This window comes from Dermacentor variabilis, chromosome 2, assembly GCF_050947875.1.
Source record: "Dermacentor variabilis isolate Ectoservices chromosome 2, ASM5094787v1, whole genome shotgun sequence".
In the NCBI taxonomy this organism is placed as follows: Eukaryota; Metazoa; Arthropoda; class Arachnida; order Ixodida; family Ixodidae; genus Dermacentor; species Dermacentor variabilis.
In genome coordinates, this window is record NC_134569.1 from 55,378,527 (window position 1) to 55,399,298 (window position 20,772).

Sequence of the window (20,772 nt, forward strand, 5' to 3'; positions counted from 1 at the left end):
CAGCGCCAACGTACTGCGTGTGATTAGTAGCCGAAGCCGAAAACCGGAAACCTTTGAAGACAACGGAACTCAACAAACATGGCAGGCATGTGTGCGCAAGGTGATTTTTGAATGACTCATGCCCTGTGCGGTGATACTCGTGAGATCCTGTGTGTATAAAAAAAATCAGAGTGAAAGCACCATATATAACCGCAAAACTGTCTTCGGTGACCTTATGAGGTACAACCTCTCTTTATGGCCTCTTAGAAGTGCTCTTGCGTCGTGCCCGTGAGATGCGGATAAACAGGCAAACACAAGTAAGCGAGAAATGCGAGGCTTATTTTCGGCGTTTGTACCAATGCAAAAATGACATTCGCGTACATTAACTTTACAATGAGACCTTAATCTAAGTGCTAAAGTGATTAGATGACAGTCCAGCCCATACACTACATCACCAGTCTGATTCAAAGGGTCACTGCACGGCCACAATATTTGTCAACAGCGATGTCATACAATGAGCAGCGTGTGTCGCACTGCTATATTTTGATCTTCGACTGGCTGATTAATTGTGTTTCGTTCTCTCAAAAAAGCTTCTGTGCAATTGCGTGTACACTACAAGTTTAGGGACTCTGGTTTTCGCTCTTCTGGCGTAACGAAAGTACGCGCCCGATGGTCACTTGTGAGCTTTTAATGAACTATTCGCGCATTTCTTTGCCTAAATTTAGTGCGCACCTTTAGTTTTGACTTCACTTATTTTTAGGGAACTGCTTAAATACAATTTCCCCAACATGTTAATGGCGTGGTTTAGCTTTTGCTATCTACCGCGTGTTTTGAGCAACGTGAGTTAGCTGCCGCTTTGCGTACCGCCGTACTTGCGAGGTGTGGTACTCGCCCATCTCTTGCTTCACCGACGCGGCTGACGTACGTACAAAACGCGCCTGTTGTCGCCATGCGCGCAGATATTGCGGGCATTCTTTAGAGATAAAGGTGGGGTATCGATCATGTTTTGAACAAGCGCATCCTTGCTTTTGATACGATTCACAAGAAGGCTCGACCAAGTGAGGTGAACCGGTTCAGCGCTTGAAGCCTGCTTTCAAAACTTGTGCAGAGATCGCCTGGATCGCCGTCTAAAAGTCAGCATGGAGGTTCCCTGAATGAACGACAAGATGCCTCTGCGAGAGAAACCTAACCTGGTGGATATTTGTAATGCGGAAGACAGAGGAGCGCTTCATTTGTGAGCATACGTAGTTTTACTAATTATTAAACCCACGTGGCCGTGAAGGTGTAATATATGTCAAATGCGTGCTGTTCAACCAAATTTTTCTGAAGGATTCATGAAGACTGTCATGATCCAAATAGTGCTGTGAATTAGCATTGATATTTATACACTGGCTTAACTATCCTCTTTCTAAAAAAGAATACGGTGTAAAGAATTACGAAATTTGTGTTCATATACTTCATTATCAATTACAAACATTAATAGTTTGTGAAATATTAAATATCACTAGTGAGTTGAAACACATGGGACAGGGAAGTGTTTTGCTGCTATAAAAAATGGCATCTAGTTCTTTTGGAGGGTTCACACACTGATGAATCTTTCGCTTGCTTTTCTGTTCTACTAGCACCATCATTTGACATATATTACTTCGTGTGATGCACCTTTACAGAACTTGTACAGGAGCATGGAGAGAGTGATTAAAGAAATTGCATATTAAGATAACAGGTGGGTGTGGTCACTGTTGTAAGAAAACCCTTCAGTTTTTGCCACGCAGTAGGGATAATGTTCAGCATTAATTTTGCAGTGTTGTGGATGGTTCAAGGGCAATACATATGCATGTAGAAATGGAAGTTGAAGTAGGGCCTTGCGTACTGCTTGTTTGCGTGTACAATCGTGACAGATGACAGCAGGTTTAAACAGCTGGATGTTGTTCATATTTGTCTCATGCTATCTTTATAATTTCTTTCCTTCAATTTTAAAGTCATTACAGCAAATCACCCACTTTGGTGATGCTGCTGCTTGGTGAGTGGCGTGCAAGCTTTGACATGTACTGCCGTTAGCAAAAGTAGCAGAAGCTCAACAATTCTAAAAACTGCAACTGGACATCACATGACAAGACAGTTGCCATTCATTCTAGTTTAAGGTGTACTCGTATGCCTGAAGAAATCCTTAACTAGAAACAATGATGACATCTTTCCTGGCTGATGCGAAAATGGAGGTCAAAACCAGAGGACAGGGGGAGGAGTCCATTACTTTTGCATGTTATTATGCTTTTAATTAAGTTAGTTTAAGTTAGTTTTTACTTGAGAAACACATTATGTGTAGTTTTCTTCGTTTCCTTTTCCCACAAAAGGCTTTGTTACTGAAAAAAAATAAAAGATCGTCTAGTCGGTTCTTAGTCATAGATTAAGACATTGTACTAGCACATTGTAATAGATGCAAGGCCTGAGCTACGACGACACATAGTACAACTGTAGGGCACGGCTGTCAACAAGAGGTATAGCGCTTGTTCCTATCGTTGATCACTACCACGAATGTTATGGGACACTTGCGAAAAACATTAGGCTGAACTAGATTTTTATATTACATTTATGAAACTGCAGATTGGTCACTGTTATGAGCACATCTTTTATATGCCAGAAAGAATGCAAAAACTTAAGGCAGGAAGAAACAGTACGTGAAAATTTTGATACCAGCTCTCTATGTTTCAGGCATTTTAAGAACATGTCCCAGAAGGTAATCACTTCTTTACCAATAAAAAAAGAAAGGACTAAGTTACATTTGGATAAACAACAACTTAATCTGGCAACTTTGTAGTCATCTCTTACTTGAATATAACTGTAATGCATGAAAGTCATTGCTAAATAAGAGATGGTACGGTGGCATCATTGGTGCTCTGATTTTGTTGCACAATTTAAGAAGTAGATGTCGAGCCATAATTTTCTTTACTAGTAAGCAGTCCCTTCCCACAGAAGTGCACATAAAGTTTTGGAAAAGTAATCCGTCACTTAAATGACTTTATAGTGTCCCTTTAATCACATACAAACCCCAGCTGTATTATTGGTTATGACATAAGGCTCTCACACTTAGACACAACAGATGCAGAACTTCTTTATACCACAAGTTAGCAAATTTTGATGCCTGGTAGAGTGTGTGGCACATGTGAGTGTATTGATGTGTCAGATAGAAGTTTTTTTGTACATAATAAGACTTTAACCAGAGGCCTGCATCAAAATGCCAGCTGATTTCACTGTTCCGAGTTGGAGAATCTGTATAGCTGTATAGATGACTTTTTGGTGTGATGGTGACTAGCTTTACTCTTTCGATAAATGTGTGAGCGAAACTCTCATCTTTTCACCACATCTCTGATGTGGTCATAACTGTTACGTTGAGGTAAGTTTGGACAGGAGTGATTAGTTTGAAAGGGCTTCAGGCTCTGCTTATCTTGAAGCACCATTTTTCAGCTACATAAAGAAAATTGGCTGTATTAATGCTTTTGGTCACAATATGGTATCCTGCAGACCATAAAAGGTGATTTATAAATAACAGGTTGAGAAAATGTTGAAAATTTGATGCAGATGAATATGCAAGCTCTCTGTGCTGCCCTCACACGCCATGGTGAGCAGGAATCCACTTCAGAGGATGGCTATGACAGGCTCTTAACTGGTTTATCAGAGTCATAACATTCAACTATTGATAAGACTTCATCTGATTTGTGCATGTTTTGCTTGTGAAAATCAGCTATAGCTGTCATAATATAGTGCAATAAGTTGTGTGATGGAACCCTTGAAATGATAAACAGAGGTGTTTGTAATCAGGAATTATGTTATTGCTGCCTATGATGATGGGAAGTGTAGGTAACCAAAGCACACAGTCATTAGTGAACATACATATTTCAGAAGAGGTCAATTGATTTTGAAAAGTGACAAGTAATGGTGATAATTTCTGGTGCTTATAACAGTTTCTCCATCTATACCTTACCAGCAGTTATGTTTTCGCTGTGTGACTTGGGTTGTATTTTTGCAAATATTTGTAATTTAAGATTTATTGCGCAAACTTCCCACAATGTCATGCTGCAGTTACTCTGGAGCAAATCATTTAGGGCAACTATTTTAATACATGTAGTATTGTGAATGAACATGAAACCTTTTTGCCAGTGTCACAATTCGGCCATTTCAGGTGTTGTCTGGGCCTGTACATGCCTGAAGGGAATCTGTGACCAGAATTGTATTCCAGTTTTATTTCTTTTCGCAATTTGTCACTGTCTTGTGTGGCACCCAATCAACATGAATAATCAGAAAAAGCCAGTCCAGAATTGTGGATTACAGCGGCTGCACAAAATCAAGTGCACGAAAAGGAAGGACTAGAAATTTACAAGATGCAGGATTGCAGAAAATTGAAAAGTATATCACAGGGAGGCCTAGTTTCCCTACAAAGAGCAACCTGTCTCTTGCATTTGCCTTGTTGTGCTTCTGTGTTCCTTTCCTCTACACAAGTGCTTGTGAGGGCACATTTGAGAGACCATCTCTGCCCTTCATTCGAAGCTTGCTCCATATGGTACATGTCAGTGGAATTTAAGAAGAGACTATAAGTGAAGAATAAATTTAGCTGTAGCTCTACGAAACCTCATACCGTTTTTGTCTGTTCCTATAGATGGCTGAATTGTGGATCTCTTGCTCATTATTTCCAGAGATCTTTGTTTTATTTATGCTTTGTAGAAAAAGTTATATGGAATCATTGTTAGCCATTTAAATCACAAATATTTTGTCACCAGGAAATGACATCACTGCAAGAAAGGAGGAGTGAGACTTTGTGCAGCTTGCTGCCTGCCACCTGAAGTTGTAGCACAGAGACAAGGCTGCACAGCACCATGGAGGAGAAGCGTGTGGCAGACTACTTTGTAGTAGCTGGGCTGCCTGCCAATCCACGGCCCCTGGAAGAGGACTGCGTGGCGATGCAGCCCTCAGGGGCCAGCTTTGGGTCTATGCCCGTGACAGACATTGCTGTGATTGTGCGCACTGAGGGTGAGATGCCACCACCCGGATTTGAATGCATCGAGCAGACTCCGTTCGGCTTCCCAGCTGACCTAAACCACGGAAGCCTAAGGAGTCCCAGCATATACCTCTGCTACCGCCGGGGCAGGGACAAACCTCCACTTGTGGACATTGGGTGAGGTGTTGCCTTCTTCCTTGTGTACTGGGTCATCCACTCTTGGTGGAGGTGGGAAGGGTGGGAAAGGGCACCTATAGAGTGTTTAACATAATACGCCAACATTTTATCAATGCTATTGAAATAAAGTGGCTGAAAAGACACTTAATGCAGATAACTACAAATGAAAGTTTGTCCTGCAGGCTTGACTTAAAATTGCAGCTACTGTGCATACTTGAATATTAATAACATGTTCCCCTAAGGCTATGCTCACACTTGGTCTCGGAGCAGGAGGAAGTGGCAAGAACTTCACAAAATACACCCATCTAAGCGGCAAAACTGGCGGAAAACCAGGCGACGAGCCTGATCGATCTCGGAGCGATTTTTTTCGTCATGGCAAATCGGGAAGCCGTTCCGCTTCACTGGAAGCTGCACTAGCATGTAAACATCTGGTTGTAAAATTTAACATCTTCCATTGTTCATTGTCCATTTTTAGGAAGAACAACTAACTAAATGTATCAAAACTATTTCTTCTTCCTCTTCCATGGTAGACGAAAGTTAAAGACTGCACGCGCAGTAGTGCGAAGTGATAACTTTTAACAGCTGATGAGTCAATGAATTAACATACTGTTTGAAATGGTGTGACGAACAGCGCTACCACGCGGACAAACATATGCAGACTAGATGGATGTGGGCGAGAGCGGCAGTGGTGAAACAAATGTGAACCTCTTGGACATGCGCGGAAAAGATTCTCCGCCTGCTTGCCGCTTTCCAAGTGTGAATGTAGCCTAACACTGGACAACCATGTATGTGAATGATCATCATTATCAGCAAGCTATTTTAGCCCCCTGCTGGACAAAAGCTTCTCCTAAAAAAACCTTAACCGCCCTTGTCCTGCATCAACTGTACCCTCTCAGTGCCCACAGACTTCGTAGTCTCTCTGTTCTATCCAATTTTCTCTTGCCCTCAAGTGCATTTCGCTTCCCTTGGCACTTTTTACGTGGCTCTAGGACGACTGGTTATCTGTTCTCTCTGCATTACATAACCTTCCCAACTTTTCCTCTTTCTGTACTGGACAGCAGGCTTTCTTTAGGTCAAATTCTTATTGGCTGAATACTCTGATAAGCTTAACAGCTGGGGAACCTTTAGGAGGTGTGGTAAACTTGATAGGACATATTTCTTCAGGTTCACTCATGTCCGTGTGATGAGGAAGCTCTATTTTGGACCTTCCTTATTTAAATTCGTGCAAGAAACAGAAGTGTTCTATCACAATAGCTCCTCAACTGATTTCAATGAAATTTATTGCATTAGTGAAGAAAATTACCTTTAGTGGTCTAAAATAGTATTAAAATTTGAACCTTCATGCTTAATTAAATATGTAATGTAATGTCTGAGAATAATAAAAAAATGAATTGGAGCATCAAATTCATAATTAAGTCCACAGTAAATGCAGATATATCCTACCATTCTGTAAACCGCATATCATAGAGTACCCAAAGCCGACAGACTGCTATATAGCATATCACTCTGGAAGATGCCACTGCTTTGTAATTAGGTATTTTACAAAACTTCTATAAACAAAGGTGCAGTAAGAGTTTCATACAAACTCTGAGCTAATGTGCAGATTTTGTGAATGTTACCTGCTCTTTCAAATGCACTTTATGTAGCTGCAATGTAATTTTGTTGCCAAGTAGTAAACTTGGTGCTTCAATTTTGTGAAACTTTCTGGTTTTATGTTATCTTTGTAAAATGCTTGAGGAGCGTAAATAAATAAATAAATAAATAAATAAATTGTAAAGGCGTTTATTAGCCACCTACCATTAGAGCAGGGCAGGGACTCCCAGCACGAGCAGCATTTCCCGAGCAAGAGTGCTGAAGGGAACGACCCACTAGAAAGCACTGGAGAGGACAACCCACTGTACTGTTCTAATCCTCCTCTCCAATTACTCCCGGGAACGAAAAGAGAGCCACCCAGCGACCTAACAGCTTGTCGCTGAGTGGGTCATAGTAGATCTTGAGGCGGTTGGCGTTGACAATGTCTCGTCCACGACGGCACATGTCCGAAGTCGGTTCAATGTGTTCGATCACCTAATTGACAGGGGATGCGCGTTCGATGACATTGTAGGGCCCTTCACACTTGGGTAGTAGTTTTGAAGAGAGACCAGGTGTAGCAGAAGGACCACACAAGTGATCCAGGAAGGAAGGTGGGTGCAGAAGTGGTGTCATCGTGAGTGCTCTTCTGGTGCTCTTGCTCATCAGAGATAAAGGCCTTAGTGAGATCGCGGCACTCTTCAGCATGTCTTGCTGTGGCAGAAATAGGAGTACATTCAGATGTATCCAGCCAGTATGGTAGAATAGTGCCGATGGTGTGTGACGGGTGATGACCATACAGTAAGAAAAAGGGTGAAAAGCCGGTGGTGCTCTGAGTAGCGGTGCTGTACACGTAGGTCACGAAGGGCAGAATGACGTTCCAATTTGTGTGGTCGGAGGTGATGTAGATGGCAAGCATGTTGCTGAGCATACGGTTGAAGTGTTCCATAAGGCCATTGGTTCCGTGAGGCCAATAAATAAATAAATGACCTACTATAAACATTCTGTAGAAGTTCACATTTTCTTTTATATTCTACAGATACTAAAAGTCAGCTCAGAGGTCGCATCTCACAGGCATTCATACACTTGAGTGGAGGACCAGATATTAATTGCCCGTTTAAGTAAAGTGGTTCCACAGCATTAGTTGTTTATTATTTTCTAAGTTTTTGATCTAAATGCATCTTGTGCACTCTACATTTTTTTCATCCTTGCAGCCTTTTCATGAAACATCGTCTTCAAAGTATGCCTTGGACAGTATATTTAGCAGCTGGTTAATTTGCCAAGAGTAAGCAGGCTGCTATTGTTTATGTGTACCTGCAGTCATTGTTTGCGAGCTGCAATATTAGATGTTAACACTAGTCTTTTTTTTTTTCATTTCAAATTTTGCATTTGTAATTGAGGGTTAACAATGATTGTGCCTGACCATGGTAATAGGATAGCGAAGTGAAATCTGAATGTAACTTATGTGGTTTGATGTCCCATAGGCTATGCGACACGCTGTAGCAAGAGGGCTCCCGATCAATTTCAGCCACCTGGGATTCTTTAACGTGTGCCTAAATCTAAATGCACAAGCATTTTTGCATTCTGCCTCCATCGGAGAAGTGGCCGTGGTGGCTAGCAGTTCAACCTGTGATCTCATGCTTTGTAGCAGGACACCATAGCCACTAAGCCAACGCGGCGGATAATAGTAGAGCAGGCTACAGCAGCATATAGTAGCAGTCACAGCAGCATCCTTAAGAAACCAGATTGGTGCGCTTGCATGTAATACCCCTGTCACATGAGGCACTTACAGTCACAATCGAGCCCATGATCGACTTTGTCTACCGCGATTTGTTCCCTTTCGCAGGTTGCGCAAAGGAGCCAATTGTGATCGAGCAATTAAATCCCGATCTGGCTTGATCGCGATCGAAAGTGCCCTGCGTAACTGGGGTGGGAATTTTATGTATTGCTCCTTCTTCTATTTCTCTCTTAGCATCATTTGCTTTCTCTCTTCCTTTCTATGTTTTGGAGCAGGGTTCTGTACGAAAACAAGCAGCGTGTCATGGCTGACAGCGAGATTCTCAAGAAGACACCTTATGGGCGGCCGGCCAATGTCAACAACAGTGGCTCTCGAACATTCCTCACTTTTCGCAGGGCTTCTGAAAATGCCCCGTGCAATCAGCTGGTTGTCACTGACCTCTGTATCATTCTCGCTAACAAGGTAAGCACTTCCTGTTTTGCTAACTTTGCAAGGAAATTGCTAAATTGAGAAAGTTATCAGTGACCTGAATGACAACTTTGTCTTCTTGGAGTGTTACCAACATTTTGAGTGAGTTTTTTTGTGGTCCCCTTAGTGTTTCTTGTGGCATTGTCAGAATGACTGCTTCTTGGACCAGCAAAAAAGCCAACTGTCGACCTTTGTAAATTGCGAGATTTCTGTATTGCGCTGGTGGATTCGGCCATGCGAATATTGGCAGTTTCCAATAAAATGATTTTATGTCCTATAGTTCACTAAGGCACTTGCGTTACTATCTATGTAAAATTACACACTATGTGGATAGCCCATAAATTGCTTGGTAAAATTCCTCAAGGAACTTTGGCTAAATTCAGTGCTTCGCCTTGATTTTATCCTAAAGGCGGAACATGTGCCTCCATTTGTCACTTCTTCAAAAGGCTTACTAAAAGTCTTATTAGCGAACCATTTGGTTGCATGAAAGCTGCTTTTCTAGGTAAAGCAAAATCTTGAAATCTCGTATTGTTTTAGAAAACCTGATTTTAAGAAACCTGATATTGCTTTAGAAAATGTTGCCTTTTCACATTCTGACTATTAACTTGCTTGCCACCACAGTGAGTAACGTAAAGCCACATTTAAAAAAAAGTAATAAGGAAGTCATCTAGGAACAAAACAAAAAAAAAATTAAAGAAATACAAAATTAATGAGCAAGTCATCATCATTGTCACTTAGCAACTTTTCATAAAAATTGAGCGTTTGGCGTACAACCTGGTGACATTGTCCAAAAAAAGTTAACAGGATTGGTGATCTATGTTTCAAGCTTTATAATTAATGCTCTACATATTAGAGCCATTTGATGAGATTAGGCAGACACAGACCAGGGCAGAACAAAGCATTTTCTTGCTGCAAAGGTAGTGAATTATTTCTTGACCAGTAGATTACTGTCCAAAGCCTTGTGAGTGCTTTACGTAGTTTAGTAGAAGAGAGGAATTAGCTCACACAGGGTAACGCAAGCTTTTTTTTTTTTACTCAAGTTGCCTGTATATTACATCATTTACTTTTTGTGGTAACTTAACTCGTGTTAGTTTCGTTAACGCGGCCAAAATGCAAAATTGGTGAACTTACAATTAAGAATGGCAGAATGGTCGTATTGTAAATAAACATAATAGAAGATAGAATGGATTCATTGCGCTGTAACCCCTCCTCTCCCTTTGGTCACAAGATATCCACCCCTCAAAATACCTGGGGAGAACCCTCACGTAACTGAAAGTATTTTCTAACAGCTCACAAAAGCATTCACACAATGATTGCTTGTGTTTTTTCAAATGCTGGTATATATATGTATATACCTCTTAATGTTTGATAGCAACAAGGAAAAGCATTCTTGTAAAATGTGGTTACGATGTTGAGAAATTGTGGAGAGCAACATTTATTGTGCATTAAAAAAAAAGATAGAAAGTATTTGAGCTTAGCAAACAAAGTTGCTCTTTCAGAATCAAGCTCAGAAACTTTTGTGGGAAAAAGAAATTGGCCTATGAAGTGGGTCAGGTGTATGGGACAACATTGCAATTAAAGGAATGTACAATCAAAGTTCTTGAATCACACATTTAATTTCAGGAAAAGTGTGCCCAAATTTGTGTTTGTTGTACTGCAATTCTTCAGCAGATGCTGGCCAATATTGAAGGTATAGCACTCATATTTCCTGGTTACAAAGCAGGCAATGTCTTCCTTCTTTAATTTTAGGGTGAGACGCCACCTCATGCGTACTGCAAGATTGACCGCAATCTCAATAAAGGCATGGTGAGTGCATCAGGTTTCTTAATGCTCGGTTCTTGTCATACCTAAATCTTTGAGCACCAGCAAAATTATGAAGTTCAAGCATACTTACTTTGAATGGAACTATTACACAATTATAAGAGTGCATGTATGATACTGGGGAGAAAAAAAAAAACGAAATTCATTCCATCTCTAACTCTAAAACTGCAACATGTACAAATGTCCATGACCTTAATAGCAACTTCTGCATATCATAGATGGAAAGAAAACAGGAACTTCCATAGGAAGAAGGTTGCTTGTACGTTATCAATTTGGAGACATAAAACTGGGGACCACATCTTGCATGTTTGCGAAATTTCACAAATGGGCACAGGAAAGCTTGAATTTGCTGCTAATTTACCATGGTTCACCATGTATTTCTGTTTGGTGGCAAAGGATGTAGCTTGTGGAAACAATTGAAGGTATTGCACAAGCCAGTCACATTAATGACATTAATTAGCTGCAGAAGTTTGTGTGAACAAGCTGCGCTCATTTCTGACAGTTCTTGTATAAATTCTCAGGGTGGAAAGTTAAGGAGAGGATGAATTGTGATGATAATAGCTGCTGTGACTTCTAGGGTAACATTACATATGATAGTTCACATTGTTGTAACCTGTGTACCCTGAGAGCCACTGCATTTGAGTAGTTGTTTACCCAACTACCACAACCTCATTGGGCTTCCCGATTTTCACAAAGCCTCACAGTTAAAGTTAGAATAAGACAAAACAGAAAGGTTGTCAATACATCCTATTAATGGGGTTATATTCTCACGTTTGCAGGTTGGCTCAGATGTTTTTCTTTGTTACAAGAAGTCCATGAACAGGCCTAGTCTCATTTGCTACGAGCCAGGTAAGCCACCTGTTTTCTTGTAATCACTTTGTCTCTTCCCTCTAAAGTTGCAACCTTTCTAAAGTGGCACACAGCAAATGCTTTGCTCAGATAGCTGTCTCCTTTTTGATGAAGAAAATAGAAACGAATAGCTCTGCATAAAGCAACTGAAAAGGCTTGCCATATCAAGTCATTGTGTGCCACTGCCTCATGTGCTATTGGTCAGCGGTTGTCACTTCATGTGCATTTTGAAGGTAATATTGGTTGCCTTACAACGCACCAATATTGGGTGCCTTTGTGAAATTTCTATGTTTTCTACGATGAGGTATTGTGGTGCCATCTAACATGTGCTCAGTGAATGGTTACTGTTACCTCTAAAGTTTTATCTATTTATTTATTTGTTTATTTAAGATACTTTCAAGGCCTGAAGGCATTACAGAAAGGAGTGGGTGAACATAACAAAACATTTATGCAATATACAAAGACATATTCAATGTGGCGTTTCATGAATGCCGGTTTTGAAGGTGTCGGTATCCAGGATGGCTGCAACGGTGGCAGGGGAGGTGGTTCCAATCTTTGCTTGTGCTAGGGATGAATGCATTACTACAAAGTTTAGTACGTGAAGACGGCACACCAACTTTGAAACTGGTCAGAGCGAGATGATATGTATGACGGTTGGGTGATAAGCTGTTCTTTCAACAAAGGGTTGTGGTGGTAGATTTTATGGAATAGCGAAAGGCGGAAGCATCGAACAGCTTTGTGTCTTTTTATGCTGTTCCCTGCTTTAAATTTCTGGGTTTTTTTTTTTTTTTTTGGAATGGTTAGGCATATGACATGCAAGAGGCTTGAGACAAAATGATGCCAACCAGTGAAAACAATAAGTGTGACTTGCTGTAGCAATTATAATTTTGTGATTGTACATCTTGGATGCATATATCACATATAAAGGGCTGTAAGATATATATAAGGGGCTGTAAAGATACATACAGTATAACATGCTATTGCAAGTAAAAAAAATTAATTATGAAAAAGTTTACTCATAAGGGGTTAAGTTAGTCATGATAAGATATATAAGCAACTTTGCATGTCTGCCCTCCCCCTGCCCTTTTATTTTTGTGTGGAGTGCTTAAGTAATGAAAATGAGACTGCTGCTGCTGAATGCCTGTGGAAAGGAACTTGTACAAGGGAATTGTACTATATACATCTAGTTGATCTCAAGCAAGTTAATGCTAGTTCATGGCAGTGCTGCTGTCAGGTATCACAAGAGTGTTGCAAAGATGTAGTTGCACTTGCTGATATGCAAACAACAGGGTGTTCTACTGACATTGAAACACTTGTCAGCAGTACACTAAATACTTGCACCAAGGTTTTGCTATTTGTGCTGTTAGTGATAATTTCTGAACATGACTATGGCAGTCATGCATGGTAGGCTCAGTGCAATCGCCATGACCATTTCTCACAGCAAGTGCACCTCACAGCCCCCAATCTTGAACATTGCACTGACTTTTAAAATTTCTTTTTGTAAAGGTGTTTGAGTTATTCAAGATTATTTGTGGCATTTCAATGAGCACTTGCTCAAGCTATGTAGAGTGTGATTATTATTTGAATGCAGTTGGGGGGGGGGGGGGGTGACCCACGTGCAGTGCAGTTCTTTGCACTGAGTTGAAAAGGTGTGATAATATTGCCCAGCCAACAGCATCAAAGCGAGAGCTTCATTCATTCCACAGAAACTAGCAAGCATTGTGTTTGTTCAATTTTTTTCATTGTCCCGGTGCTCACTACTTTTCATTCAGCTGTGCTGGAGCGCTTCCCACGGGAAGACTACGCAAGCTTTCCCCTGCCCGAGCAGGTGGCTCTCTTCTGCCTTCCCATGGGTGCGACCGTGGAGGCCTGGCCCAAGAAGGCCAGCCAGCCTAGGCCAACCTTCTCTACCTTTGTGCTAACCCTTGGCTCAGCAGACAAGGTACTGGGATCATTACCATTCATAATACCTATTGCGCTCTATTGTCAAGAAACAATGAGAGCATATGCGCAGAACATCTTTTACATATATAAGCAAACGGAGTCCCTGTTCTCAAGTGGCTGCTGCTGTATATTATGTAGTATATTATGTATCGATTCATTCCACTCAATTCTATGCAACTTTTATCGTCCACTATTCACGGCTGGCAGTTGTTGTCGATAATCACTCTGACTGCTGATGAAGTGTAAAAAGAAATGGCGTTCGCGTTCGCGTTACATTATTTGAGCCCACGGGATGTCACTTTCGGATCTGTTTGGTTGGCTAAGGCATTGAAAACATATGTGATAAAAGAAACTTGTGGGCAGGCACACTTTCCATCTGCATTATTATTATATTGGGTGTTTGTCAAGGGAATTGTAAGGTAGGCGGTGTAAGTTTGCTGACATTAAAGGAATGTGGCCACTACATTTTTGTGTTTCACTTTCTCTTTTGTTTTACTAGGTATGTGCTGACTCTGTTACTACGGTATAAAGCCTTAGCTAATGCTTGAATGTGCAGCAGATGAATTATATCATCTTTTAATGTGACCAGTTCCATATGTGCCCCAAGTGCAGCTTGGCATTGTGCATAAAGCAGGCCGCACTTGATGTAGTGTCAGTAGCAGATGACGGTCAGGTGGTGTCACAAAATATGGACAGACTAACACACTTTTCTGCCTGATGCAGTGGGGGATAAGGCAACACCATGTTGCCTAAAGCAGAGAATACATTGAACTACAGTAATTCCTTGTAACGAAATCGCTTTACTCGAAATTTCTTCCTGTCCCGACTCAAACGCATGCATTTTAAGTCGCATTAGTCGAAGCGTACAAAGAGCTTGACCCACTTAAAGTGAAGCGGCGAGCGGAGGCATCGCCAGCCACAAAACAGCGGTCATCAATTTGCGCATGCAGTGTCTAATTAATACCGCCGACGAATTAGTCTCGTGCAGGCACAGAACAGGCCACAAAAGTACCAAACCCACAACCGATGACTGCCTAGTAACAGGTACCAAGCAAGTACCAAGTGCTCCCAACTGTTTACTGTGGAGTGAATGGAAGCTGTCTCAGTCGCAGTCGCATCGCTGGTGTCCCTCGTGATAGAATCTACACAAAAATAAAGTTTTCCTGATGCTTTGCGATGCCAGAAAACAGCAGTCTCTTGGATGCCGAAAAATGGCAAAAAACCGCGGGCAGACTTGTGCCATAGCATTCAATGAGGTGCGCTCGATGAGCAAAGTTTTATCACTCTAAAGAGCATTGCTGGCACTGAAACATGCCAAAAGCACAATAGAAGTGTCCTTCCAATTATAAGTGCCATGTTTGTTGTGAGGAGTTATGTTAACAAATTGGGAAGACGATTTTGGGGAAGCTGGTCTAGAAATTTCCTTGCCGCTCGCCATAGTCAGCCTGCATCGCAATAAAACACCGCCCTTAGCTTTGTTGCACTTTTGACAGTGCAAATCGACTAATAACTTGCCGAAAATGCAAAAAATCCGAGTGAAGCCACCGGCGAGTCCAGCTGTCAACATGGCGGGTCAATGCAAGCTGGTGTTCCCCTGGCGATTTTCTCGAGCCGGTCATGCTCGATTTGCGTCATCCGACTTTGGACAAACAATCTTAAAGAAAAAAAAAAAAAAAAAAAAAACAGACGCAACAGTGCGTGAACACTGTCACTTGAACCGTAGAATTAGCACAGTGTCATCGACAACGGTGTGCCAAAAAACTCATTTTGCAAACTTCACGGCTGCACACCTCGGGGCAAAATTGCCCAGTGATCATGCAAAGCCCCTGCTGCAAAACCGCTCAGTTTTCACGATTGCGCTGTGTACCCAGAATGAGCAGCTGATCGTTTTTTGAGCACAACAAACATAACCTCAGACTCGAGCCACTGCATTTGCGGCGCTTTCCAGCATGTTACTCTCGTAGTCTTCCATGAACTCTGCACCCCTCCCTATAAAAGTGGCCACTGCCTTCCCCTCCCCATTCGCTCTCCAGTCTGCAAGTCATTTGGACCCCAGTCAGTCACTCCTCTTGCTTGCCTTCATGTCAACTCCTTGCCTCCTCGCAGCCAGTTTTGATGTCACTGCTCCTCCAGAGCTGCCCTCTTCCGGCCTGCCCTCCAGAGCGCAATCTTCCTCCAATGGGTCCCCTTCCTCGGTTCCTGCTTCTTGGTCTCCACAACTCTGATCGCCTTTCTCCCGCTACATATGAAGCCGATGCTAAGCCTGCCATTGCAACCGTTGCCATGACGGACGCGCACTGATGAGGAAAGCGAGATGCCCTCGTGACATTTTGAAGCTTCTGCCTTCTGCGTCGCCCACCGCATTCAGTCACTTTGGCGTCGACGGCGCATGCCTTTGGATCCTTGCTGCAGGCCATGTGAGGGTGTGTTATTCAGAGTGCTTCGTTGGTTGTGCCTCGCATGTGCTTTTGTGGTCTGGGTCTACAGTGATAAATGGCTCCGTCAGTCTCCAGGCAAAAGTGTCTGACTTTGGAGCAGGGAGTTCTGCTTATAAAAGAAGTGGAAAAGGATGGCTGGCAGAAAACTGACATCGTGAAGGAATTCGGCATGCCGCCGTCTACTTATTCAACTGTATTGAAAAACATGGAAACTGTGCTGGATGACTTTGAAAAGAGCTTCTCGGCAAAGCGAGAAAGAGGAATCACGATTCAAAATACCCCAAAGTGGAAGGTGCACTTCCACAGTGGCTGAAGAATGCCAGGAGTGCAAATCTCCCCATACATAGACCTGCACTTACTGCAAAAGCCGAAGCTCCTACCCTCCAAATGGGCCATAAAGATTTCAAGTGCAGCAATGGCTGGCTTGAGTGGTTCAAGAAACAACACGGTGTGACCTCGAAGTCGATCGTTGGCAAAATCACAGCCATGAGCCGTGACACTGTGGACATATGGTGCCAGCTTATCAGCTTTAAGCTCTACTTGAAAAGTATATAAACGAAGACATATACAACCTACATGAGGCTGCATTTTTCTACAAGGTGCTACCAAATCGCACGTTTACTACCACTGGCGGATCCTCATTTGGAGGAAAACGGAGCAAGGAGTGTGTCACAGTGCTGTCTGGCGCCAATGCAACAGGCGAGGACAAGCTTCCCTTGTTGATACTGGGGAAGGTGGAGAAGCCACAGTGCTTCCGAAATGCAACTAATCCCAAGGAATGCATTTACAGAAGTAACAAGTGAGCATGACTGCTGCTATATTTGAAGACTACTTGTGCCTTCTGGATAGACGGTTCGACGCAAAGAATCGGCAAGTGCTTTTCATAACTGACAATTGTCTGAGCCACGGGAAAATGGACAACCTCAAGGTGATTACTGTTGAATTTTTGCCTGCAGACACAACCGCGGTGCTGCAACTGATGGATCAGGGCATCATTGAGACCACCCAGAAGCTGTAGCACAAGGCTCTTTTGCAGTGCGTGCTCACAGCATATGATGCCAGCAAGAGATGCACATTGATTTGCTTGGTGCGGTCCATTTGCTGAACTTTTCATGGAAAGAACTTGCACCTTCAAAGGTCGCAACTGCTTTGCACACACCAGCTTTACCTGTGCTGTCATCGACGACCCTGACGATGACCGGCCTGACAATGACTGGACTTGCAGCGTTCTGTACGAGGCTGTTTATAATATTGCTGGCCAAGAGGTAGAAGGTCACGTTGAGACATGCGTGTTGGCTGACGCTGCTGCTCCCACTGGTCGCCCCAGCGACAGATGCGGAGATCCTAATTGGCACTGTTGGTGGGCCCGACGAGGACGAAGAGCTGGCAGATGAAGAGCCATGTGAAGTGCCAACTATGGTGCAGATGTGGGATACCTACGCCTGCTGTGAAATTAGGTTGAATGCATGGGCGGCGACCCCGGCCTCATGCAGTGCTTTGTCAAATTAGAGCAGGGGCTGCTCGCACCTGGTAAGAGCTTGGAAACAGCCAATGCTCACTGCCTTTTTTGCTCCTGAATAAAGTTTTGCTTCACTGAATACATTGTATTTTGACTTCCTCGCAGTTGTAATGCAAGTAGATCTCGACTATTTTAGCTTTGCTTAAATGGTGACATATTGGAAAACCACTTATAACAAATTTTGTTCACCATCCCACTGACTTTGTTATAACGAGGAATTACTCTATTTCCTGTGCCACCAAAGCACTTCTTCCATCCCTCTTCCATTGCCATTTCTTCACCTTTAACATGGTATAGACCTAAATTAAATGATATTAAGCTGTTGCTTCTCTAGGGAATAATAAGTGTCTCTCTCACCTTCCCTTTCCTCTTACTTTGTCAAGTTAGGCAGATCTGGAAGTCTGCATTGGCAGTGCACAAGGTTCAGCATAAGTACGTGGCATTTGGTAACACTGTCAAGGCATGGCATGCATTTATTACACCAGGCTGATGGGTGTACACTGACACATTGAGTGGTTTGTAATAGCAAGTGACCACTGCGTCTGATTTACTCTATATCACTCGCTGTCGACTTGATGCCAGACCCAGCAGTGCACTTTTGTTTGCTTTAAAGAGGCTGTTGTAAAAGATGATGTAAATAATTATTTGTTGCTTACTTGAAGAAGTGAGTTTTCATACCATAGTTACTGGGCTGACTACTGTTTATTAAGGAAAAAAGAAAAAAAAAGAAACAGAAAACTTTGTCGGTGCTTCTTGAAGAACATCTATTTGTGCAGTGAGGCATTGATGTCAAGTGGCCAACTGAGAACAAGGTCAAGGCAAAATGTCTAGGCACTTGCTGTGGCGATTCAACAAGGAGCTGTAAATATTTTCTGTAAACTGATTAATTTTGGCATTATGGTTGCCACTTTGCCAATTACAGGACTTTTCATAAAATGCTGTGATTGTGAAGGCTCTGTTGTATCTGTGGTACTGTCTGCTTCATACCTATGATTGCCTATATACATACCCTTTGTATATGCGTGTGTGTGCAGGTGTACGGAGCATCCATCACTTTCTATGAACGCTTTCCTGAGGAGCAGCTGACCGATGCTCAGAGAGCCCAGCTGAGTAGCAGTAACAGGTCAGGCCAGCCCCAGCCAACTGAGGAGGAGGTCTTCTCAGCTAATAAATCCATCTGCTTGCTTTCACACTGGCCCTTCTTCCGCACCTTTGAAAAGTTCCTACGCTTCCTTTACCGACTGTCCTTTGTCAAGAACCCCCGTGTTTCAGTGGAAAGGTGAGCTCTTTATAAGCTGTCTGTGAAGTGACGTTCAGAAAGTGAAATCTTGGGGTCTGATTTTCTTTAAAAACAACGATGGGCTCCTTACCGTTTTTGTGTCCAATGAGACTAGTGAAATTATAATAAATGTGAAACACTCAAATGCATGCAATAAATGAAATCTGGGTCTATTAAAACTTGGTATTTAAATTTATACTCTTTGCCTATGATGTACAAAGTGTTTAGAAGCATTTCTGTTGGAACTGGCTTTTAAAGGCTCTTGACCATGTTAGCTCACATTATTACTAAGCTGATAGTCTGAGAAAGGAATCAAGGGATGAAAACTGGAAGGAAACTGTATGATCATGAGAGAGGCTGTGTGTAATGTTTCAAGAAAGGTACATTAGCAAGTGGTGATGTCGTGTGATAGACAATTTAAATAATCCGCTATAGTGCTATGCTGCTGAGCAAGAGGTCACAGGTTTGATCCTGGTTGTGGTGGCTGCATTCCGATGGGGCAGAATTAAAAAAAGCTTGTATGCCATGCTCTTGGTGCACATTAAAAATCCCTAGGGGATCATATTTAACCTGGAGCCCTCTTTTGAGGTGTTACTCATAACCCACTGTGCAGTTTTGCAATATTAAACCGTACAATTTTATCTAACTTAATTAAAAAGGTTTTTAATTACCTAATAGTATAATACAAACTAGGAGGTGCCATGAAGCTCAATAGGACAGACTGGTGGGCTAGTTGTTATGACATTATTTGCACAGAAGCACATGGACGAAATAAAAAGAAAAAAAAAACGAGACACAGTGCTGCGTCCCGTCTTTGTCATTCATTCAGTTTCAGTTCAGCTTAAGCCATTCCAATTTGCAAGTAATGAATTTCAATAAGAACTCAGTGAAAGTGAGGGAAATCCATTAAGACTCTTCAGAAACCAGCAATGTGATCAACTAACCTAATGGCATTAAAAAAAAAAAAGCTGCTGCTGCTTCACTAGCTGTGGCAGATATTTAGCTGAGAAAATGGTGCACAGGGGTAGCAGACATTGGGCAGGGCATGCATCACACGACTTTGTGCAGCTATGTTGTGACCCTGTGCACCAGTGTTTCGCACCCAATGGTACATGGTTCACTTCCACAGCATAGTGCTAGCAGCATTTTTTGTGCTGTAAAATGAGAATTGCAAGTGATGAAAAAGCAAAATAAAGGAAAGCAAATTAAGGAAGACCACGTTGCCAGTGTTGGACAGTAAAGAAGGTGATAAATGAGCAAGAACAATTAGAATGTGCGCTACGTTTGTGAGTATTCCATGTCCTTCCAGTATCATAAAAAGATTAGCGGAGACAATGTGCAATTCTTGGTCAGCCTACTGTCTGCCACACTTATCCTAAAGGATGCATGGTGCTCTGATCTTTGTGATCTTTGCTGTAACCACAGTAATGCGTCAATACTTATGCATACTGGTATTACAGACATAATAGAGGAGGAAATACGTAAAACATGAACGGTAACATATGCTGATGAACAATGAAGTAAAGAAGTGTTTCATGCTTATACAGTCGAACCCGGGTATATCGAACCCTGATATAACAAATTATTGTGTATAACAAACAGCTGTAAAATCCCACTGAAGAATTTTGTATCAAATTCTTATTTTATATGTCGAATTATTGATATATAGAACTATTTCGCAATACCCTTCGAGCTCGATATATCCAAGTTCCACTGTAACTGTTGCCAGAATCTTATAAAAAAGTGGTACTCTTTTAAGTTCACTTCTGTTTTACCACAGGTACATCTCCCACTTCATGTTGGACATCCCATTCCCTTCTGTCCAGCGACCAAGGATATGGATACAGGTGAGGGATATCAGTACAGTCCGACCTCTGTTAACATGATGATTTATAGCTCTTATTTGTCCTCAGCTGGAAGACGATCATATTTCACTGTCTCAGCTGGAAGACACACCACTCCCACTCAGGTAGAGCTGCTTGCTGTTTCTCTTGCTCAGAA

General features: G+C 42.1%; 1 protein-coding gene across 8 annotated transcripts in view; it reads left to right on the forward strand.

Annotated features, from left to right (window-relative positions):
- Window positions 1-2: 2 nt before the first annotated feature.
- Crag (DENN domain-containing protein Crag) overlaps window positions 3-20,772 on the forward strand; it is a 104,168-nt gene continuing 83,398 nt past the window's right edge. For 5 of the 8 annotated variants that reach the window (XM_075680590.1, XM_075680595.1, XM_075680596.1 and 2 more), the window contains exons 1-10: window positions 73-296; window positions 1,088-1,213; window positions 4,752-5,146; window positions 8,729-8,915; window positions 10,671-10,727; window positions 11,522-11,591; window positions 13,364-13,533; window positions 18,527-18,771; window positions 20,552-20,618; window positions 20,685-20,740. In XM_075680590.1, the coding sequence (XP_075536705.1) occupies window positions 4,848-5,146; window positions 8,729-8,915; window positions 10,671-10,727; window positions 11,522-11,591; window positions 13,364-13,533; window positions 18,527-18,771; window positions 20,552-20,618; window positions 20,685-20,740 (1,151 nt within the window). In that variant the 5' untranslated portion in view covers window positions 73-296; window positions 1,088-1,213; window positions 4,752-4,847. Of the gene's footprint in view, window positions 297-734; window positions 901-1,087; window positions 1,214-4,751; window positions 5,147-8,728; window positions 8,916-10,670; window positions 10,728-11,521; window positions 11,592-13,363; window positions 13,534-18,526; window positions 18,772-20,551; window positions 20,619-20,684; window positions 20,741-20,772 lie in introns of those variants that run through there. The other 3 variants (XM_075680592.1, XM_075680591.1, XM_075680594.1) reach the window with 3 other exon arrangements.